Source organism: Cynara cardunculus (assembly GCF_001531365.2).
Source record: "Cynara cardunculus var. scolymus isolate 2C chromosome LG 2, CcrdV1, whole genome shotgun sequence".
In the NCBI taxonomy this organism is placed as follows: Eukaryota; Viridiplantae; Streptophyta; class Magnoliopsida; order Asterales; family Asteraceae; genus Cynara; species Cynara cardunculus.
Window position 1 is genome coordinate 69,013,533 of NC_037529.1, and position 7,009 is coordinate 69,020,541.

At 33.9% G+C, this 7,009-nt stretch overlaps 1 protein-coding gene across 1 annotated transcript; it reads right to left on the reverse strand.

The window, feature by feature from the left end:
• Positions 1-4,886: 4,886 nt before the first annotated feature.
• On the reverse strand, positions 4,887-6,774 carry LOC112507827 (heavy metal-associated isoprenylated plant protein 41-like). Its single transcript, XM_025112547.1, has 2 exons — positions 6,596-6,774; positions 4,887-5,693 (listed from the first exon to the last, which is right to left on the reverse strand). The coding sequence occupies exons 1-2, from the start codon at positions 6,697-6,699 to the stop codon at positions 5,069-5,071; spliced, it is 729 nt and encodes a 242-aa protein (XP_024968315.1). The 5' UTR covers positions 6,700-6,774; the 3' UTR covers positions 4,887-5,068.
• Positions 6,775-7,009: the final 235 nt, after the last annotated feature.

Consider the following 7,009-nt stretch of genomic DNA (forward strand, 5'->3'; position numbering starts at 1 on the left):
GAAAACCTCATAGAAAACGGAGTTCCGAGCGAAAAGTTATGAATATTTTAAGTGTTGATGGTCAAAATGGGTACCTAGCCGGGCCAACCGGGCCCAACTCGAGTTTTAGCATTATAAATTGGAGTTTTGGCACATTTTTCATGTCATCTAAGTCCAGAACTCACACACACACACACACACACACACACTAGAGGTGCGATTTTCGCACACATAGACTTGATTCAACTCAAATCAAGGAGGAACTTCAAGATCTTTGAAGGATTTGATTATCAAGTAAGGTATAATCTATTTTTGCACTTGTTWTTGGTTGACATTCTTGTTTTATGGATTGCATGTTGAGATAGAGTTAGGGTTTCATATGGGTTTGATCTTAAGTGTATAAAATGAGTGCATTTTAGTGTTTTTGGCTTGAAATGGTCATTAGATTGAAGAGATTATCAAGATTTATGCAAGTTCATCATATGAACTTTGACTTGATTAAGTCCATGATTTAGGAGATAAAATAAATGATAAAATAAAGGTTGGATTTTGGTTGTTTATGTCAAATATATTATATTAAGTTGAGATTCAGAAGTTGGAATGGTTTGGAATCGAAATGGTTTGAGGAAAATGTATGAAAATGAGAATTTTCGACTTTTGAATGCATTGAAAGTATGCAAACTTTGAAAATCTGTATAAAATCGTAGAAAAATCYAAATGAGGTGAGACCAATTTTCTTAGTTAGATATTTGAGTCTAGTTTATTTCTTATTTTATGATCAAGGCATGATTTCGAGCTTAAAATGGGTAAAACAGTTCTGCATGCAACAGCTATACATAGAAATTTAGGTAAAATGTTCAAATAGTTTACGTGTATATCATGGGTTTCTTATATTGATTGCTTATGAGATTTTGTACATTTACTTCAGGGGGTAATTAAGACATGTTTTGATATTTTGGAGGTAATCTAAGTGTGGTAGATTGGACTTGCTTTGTGAGCTCAATTCGGAGTTTTTCGATATTATACGGTTGCCCGATGAGTTATATAGTTATTTGTTACATATTGATTTGAACATATGTATTTTCATATAAATGTTTTTGGTCTTGAATGGAGTCACACGATCTTGATTTATCTTTGATTCCGTCTCTTGAGTTAATTCCATATTACTATCTCGGTATATCGGTTTGTTTTCTGGATCCGAACTCGTTGTTTTGTTCCTTGAATTGTACGCCATAGTACGGGTACTACTTCGTGTGGTACTCCGGAAGTTGATGGCGAAGTCAAGATCCCGGGTTGGACGGGTGAGACTTTCTGCGGTTGTGAATACTCATTGCTCGAATAGGAGGAAGAGCAATGAGTAGGGAACCTTGGCACATACCCTGTAGAGGAAGGCGGGCAGTGCGAGGTTTCCTGTAATGTATGATTTTGACTCGGACTTTGGCATGAGCCTGGGAGGTGAAGGACGGGGTGATGAACTGTCTTCGTTATGTATACCGATTTGATCGCTTGGTTCTTGATTTTATAGGTATTCTAACGTTGTTGAATATATTTGGTCGTTGATCCTATCTCCTTGTTGTATTGAGCATCAACGGTATGGTATATTATGGTGATTTGAATATGGAATCCTATGATCTTGGCATCCGGTACGTAATTGTTCACTCAGTTCCTTGTAAGTCTCGGGTTCATATCTGGATGATGTCTTGAACTCTTTTATTGATAAGAGTTTATTATGTATGTTTAATAAACATGTGCGATATTGATATGTAATATTTAACTATTTAACTCACTAAGCGTTGGCTTACCATTAAGTGACAACCTCTCTTAGGAAAGAAGACGGACAAAAAGAAAGATTATGTTGTTTGACTTGAAGATATCGATCTTGCTTTTGGGTACATAGTAGTTTATTTAAATATAGTCTTGTCCTGTATTCTTTTGGTTACATAATTTGGATTGTAAGTAAAAATCCGTTATATCCGATTTGGAATTGTGTTTTGGTGGTTTTATCTCTAAAATAGAACGGATATTTCGATGTTTTTCTAGAAATTAATATCCCATATTTTGAGGTTAATTAATGTTATGCCCAGATTTGTGTGTTTCAAGGTGTTAGTCTCTGGACCATTGAATGGTCTYTGAACCATTGCCTCTGGTCCTTCATGCCTCTGGTCCTTCATGGCCTCTGGTCCTTCATGCCTCTGGTCCTTCATGCCTCTGGTCCTTTATAGCATCTGGTCCTTCATGGCATCTGGTCCTTCATGGCCTCTGGTCTTCCAGACTTAGCCATTTCAGCAGTCTCTGGACCATTGCCTCTGGTCCAACCATTGCCTCTGGTCTTCCTTCAGACTTAGTTTTTTTTAGCAGCATTATCAGATTTTCCATCATTGGCCCCGGTTGTTTTGTCAAAACTTTTGGAATAATTTAGGGTCAATTTTGGTTCTAATAATCAGTAAATTATATTTTATTGGAGATTTTATAAAATTGGTAATTTGAGGTTTTGTTGGAGCAAGATGTTACAGTTTTCATTTGATCGCTCATATACATATACATATACATATACATATACATATACATATACATATACATATACATATACATATACATATACATATACATATACATATACATATACATACAGTTTGTTTCAAATACAACCTCTTGCATTTGTACAACCAATGCAACCCAATAAATTGAGGTATTTACGGAAATGCTGAGAATTCATTTATTATGATTTGAAGAGGAAATTTTTGGCTTTGTAGTTGATTGTATTTTCTAATATCCTGGAGTATCTGTCAAATTTTAGTAGGCGCCTTTCATACCCATCAAAAATTTTACTTGCGAAAATAAGTTGAGCTGGTACACAGGACCCCGCTCAGGACTTCATAGGTCTACCCCTGGTTCCATTTGTCGTCCCTAAGAACTGGATAAGATATCATAAAAACTATTGTTAACGRTATAMCATTTTTTGTTGTTGAGARAAGTGTTCGATTATCGGAAAACAGTGTACGTCCATTACAGATGGGTTATCTTTATTCACCAAAGAGAAACAATACGAAGCGAATGAATACAAACCAAAATCAGTTTATGTGGTTCGAAGTAGAGCTATTCATGAACAGGACGACCTACCACACCCGACAAGCTTCGACAATAGTTCTAAAAAATGAATAAAACCAGACTGAATTATTAAAATTAATGGACATGTATTAGGGGTTGTTATGAGAGTTATTGAATGGTTAAGAGAAGTAGAAGATACAAAATCATTTAGAAAGTTTTAGAACCATTAAGAAACAGACTTTGTTTTGCCAAACAAAATTCACCTATTAACAATTCAAAAACTGTCTCTTAACAAAACTATTAAGAGATAAACAAACAACCATTAGTGTAATTTTTTTAACATGACAGCCCATTAGTTAATATTTTTTTTAAAATTAATTAAATATAATATATAAAATTAAAAGTTATCAACGTTTCCCAAGTCACTTTATGGTTATCACTCTTTTTGAAACCTAAAAACAATAATTACTTTAAAATGGGGTTTTTGATAAGAGATATTAAACACTAATTAATGAGAGTAACGTAAAAGAAACTGTTTGGTTTCTTATAATATAATAGGTCCAATCCTTCAGAAGCCAATTTTTTTCCAAATTAAACCGAGGAGAATAAAAACTCATTCCCATTTTCAATCTCTGTCATTTTCATTTCATCTGCCTGAACCAAACGCCCCCTAAGAGTAAATTATGTTTTTTGTTCATATGATTTGCTAAAAATTACAAATTTCGTCCTTCTGGTTTTAAGACTTTGGTTTTCAATTCTATGGTTTGTAATTCGTTTATATTTTGGTTGCTGGGGTCAAAACACCATTTTTAAGTATAAAAGACTAAAAATCAAAATGAACTGTAAATCATAGGGACCAAAAAAGCAATAAATTTTAAATTATAAGGACGAAAAAAGATAATGAATTATAAACCATGGTATGAAGATTGTAATTTCAAAACTATAAAAACAAAAACAGAAACTTTCAASAAACTATAAGGACTAAAAATGTAACTTACTCATCCTTCAAATTCAATTATGTCCCATCGGGAACATTCGATAATTACTCCAATTATCATCAATTCCCAGTTTTCTCTATTCTTTTTATTTTAAAGAAATTAATTAAAATAATTATTTTCATACTCTAAATTCATCAAATTGTATAAAAAAGTAACGTATTTTAATTTGATTACTATTTTAGATAAGTATTTTGAAACTTCTATTTTGATACTTAAGATGTAAAGTTTTAAGCATTTAAGTACCTGGGTAAGCAGACTTTTTTTTGTCTAACAAGATTAACCTTTTAGTGATTCAAATGCGGACTTTTAATGGAACTATTAATAGATAAACAAACAACCCACAAAAAGATAAAATTGAATAAAATCTCTCTCTCTCTCTCTCACACATATATATATATATATATATATAAAAGAATTCAAAATATATAATAATAGTTCCTTCTTTAAATAAAGGGTAAAACAAAATATACTTGTTCGATAATTTCAAGTGGCAATTCCTTAATCTGCGGAGCCGTTAAAATGTAAAAGGAAATTTTGAATCAGATCCACAAGTGCAGGGATAAATTAGATAAAGATTAACAGTGGCACTTTCTCCACATGAGTAGGGGGTGCTCAAAAACCCGACCAACCCGATTAACAGTGGCACTTTCTCCACAATTATTTTATTATAATTTAATAAATTACGTAAATTAATTAGAACATATAAACAACTCATTCGGTGTAAATTGATTATTTTACTTATTCTGTTTTGTCAAATTACGTCCTACCAAATACTGAACAACTGTTCTAGACACAAACTACACCCTTGGTTATATGAAAATTATACTAGAATGTAAAGACTCATGACTTGTTAACCTTAGAAATCTTCACCATTTTTGTTCCAAAAAAAAGCCACAAAAGCCATAAGTTACTTTTTACATAGTTGTAACATCACAGATCCACCGTACGGGATATTATTCGTTTTATACATACCTGAACTCACGGTTTTACAAGACAAGCCAACTCCCCATGATGCCAACACACGAAGCTGCAAACCCTTTTTTCTACAAACCACCCCGGAGATCGAGTTCCCATAACCGTTTTTGCAAGAACTCGATCCTCTGTTTACTCAAACTCCGAAGCTCTTCCAAAAGTTTAACGAAGTCAATCGACTGTCTTCGATGATCTTCGGCCATATATCTTTGAAACCCGAATCTCAGATGATCCCTCACAGAACTCGATAGATAGCAATCGTTTTTTCCGCATGTCGATCGTGCATGATCGAAATACTCCACGAAAATCCTAAAGCATTCCGTGCTGTCGATAGCCCGTGCAGGATCCGTAAACAAACTCGTATTTGCTCCCTGCAACGGAATTTCTTGAAGTTCTTGATGATTTCCATGATATAAAGCGGTTGATGACGATATGAATTTGTAAGTACGACATTCTCCTAATGGGAAGGGCTCGTCGGATCTCACCCCGTCTCCTCTTTTGTTGTTGTATCCCGGATAATCTTCGCGCTTGAATTCAACACATTCGAGCAATGTCAAACAACTTTGGGAGGCGAGTTCTACGATATTCCAACAGTCGAACGGGAATTTAGTCTTGTGGGATACGTGGACTTCCCCGTTTGGTCGCAACATTTGACTTGCATTCTTGAAGAAACTGCAAACCAGATTTCTATGGATCCTACAAGTTGAAGACAGAATGAAGACATTAAAGGCAAAAAGTTTAAAGTGTTACAATAGGTTTATAAGATGTTTTTAGCCGTTTTAACAAGTTTTTAGGACGTTTTTTAAAATAAATTGTCTTACTGACTATTTTATACGACACTGTTTGAAAATATGTCTTATAAAAAGATGAGTTTATATGACATTTTCTCAAAAGTCTCCTACAAAATAGCTAACAAGACACTTTATTTTAAAAACGTCATAAAAAACTTGTTAAAACACCTAAAAACGTCTATTGTAACTCTTTTAAATATGACACTTTATTGTTTGGTCCTATAAACCCTAGTTCTATAAGCTATTCTATTATGACGCTTAGGCAATCCAGGCATCCTATAAAGTCAATTTTGTTGTAGTATTAAACATCATATAAAAAAGTGAACTAAGCCGAATAACTTTTGTGGTTGCACGTGCTTCCACTAGAACCCCCCAATTTGCCATTGCGAGTCATGTTTGCATTACCAAAAGCATCCTAAGAAAACTATATATTTCTTTTAAGGGGGGTGTTTAGAAACTGATTTGAAACAATTTATGCTTTTTTACAAAAGTCATTATCGACTTATTATAAGTTAGAACGGGTTTCTCTGCCCCTGCGGGGATGGAGCGACATAAGTTTTGAGAAAATGGTTTAATTTCTTCAAAAACTCTTTATTATCGGTCTGACACTGGTATAAATTGTTTATCCAAACACCCAAAAGTGCTTATTACCGGTGCCACACCGGAATAAGTCAATAAGTTGTTTTTATAAGCAATCCCAAATACCCCCTAAATCTTCACAAGAACAATAGATTGTTTGCAAGAGAAGACCAAATATGATAGTTTTGAGAAGCAAATTAGTATGAATGCATGTAAAAATAAGCTTACATGATAACTCCGTCATCGCTTTCTTTTCCAAAAAAACCGGCATGCGGGAAATTGTACACAATGCGATCAAACTTTCGCGGATGAAGATGACTATGAATCTTCATCGTGCGTGCATCAACTCCGAATAAGAGCCGAGCTCCCGAATTATTCAATCGATCCAAGTTTGTTTTCGCACTCTTGTATTTCTTAATCACAACATCTAGCAAAATGAAATTATCGATACAATTCATTATGCATTTAAATGAAGAATGTACGACAGATGCAACAAATAAACTCACACACCCTCTCCATCTTTGGTGAGGATTGAACCCCTGACCTACCACGAATCTTATTATCAAATTCATGATAAACCCAATATATTTCATGATCTAAGGGCAAAGTTGGTTTCTAAGATTTGAGAAGGATTTGGAATCG

Bases quoted from the DNA above. Each gene is read 5' to 3' on its own strand.
- LOC112507827 (XM_025112547.1), bottom strand. From the start codon at position 6,699: ATGAAGATTCATAGTCATCTTCATCCGCGAAAGTTTGATCGCATTGTG. The intron at 5,694-6,595 runs GTAAGCTTATTT...TTCAACTTGTAG, and splicing joins AGCGATGACGGAGTTATCAT to GATCCATAGAAATCTGGTTT.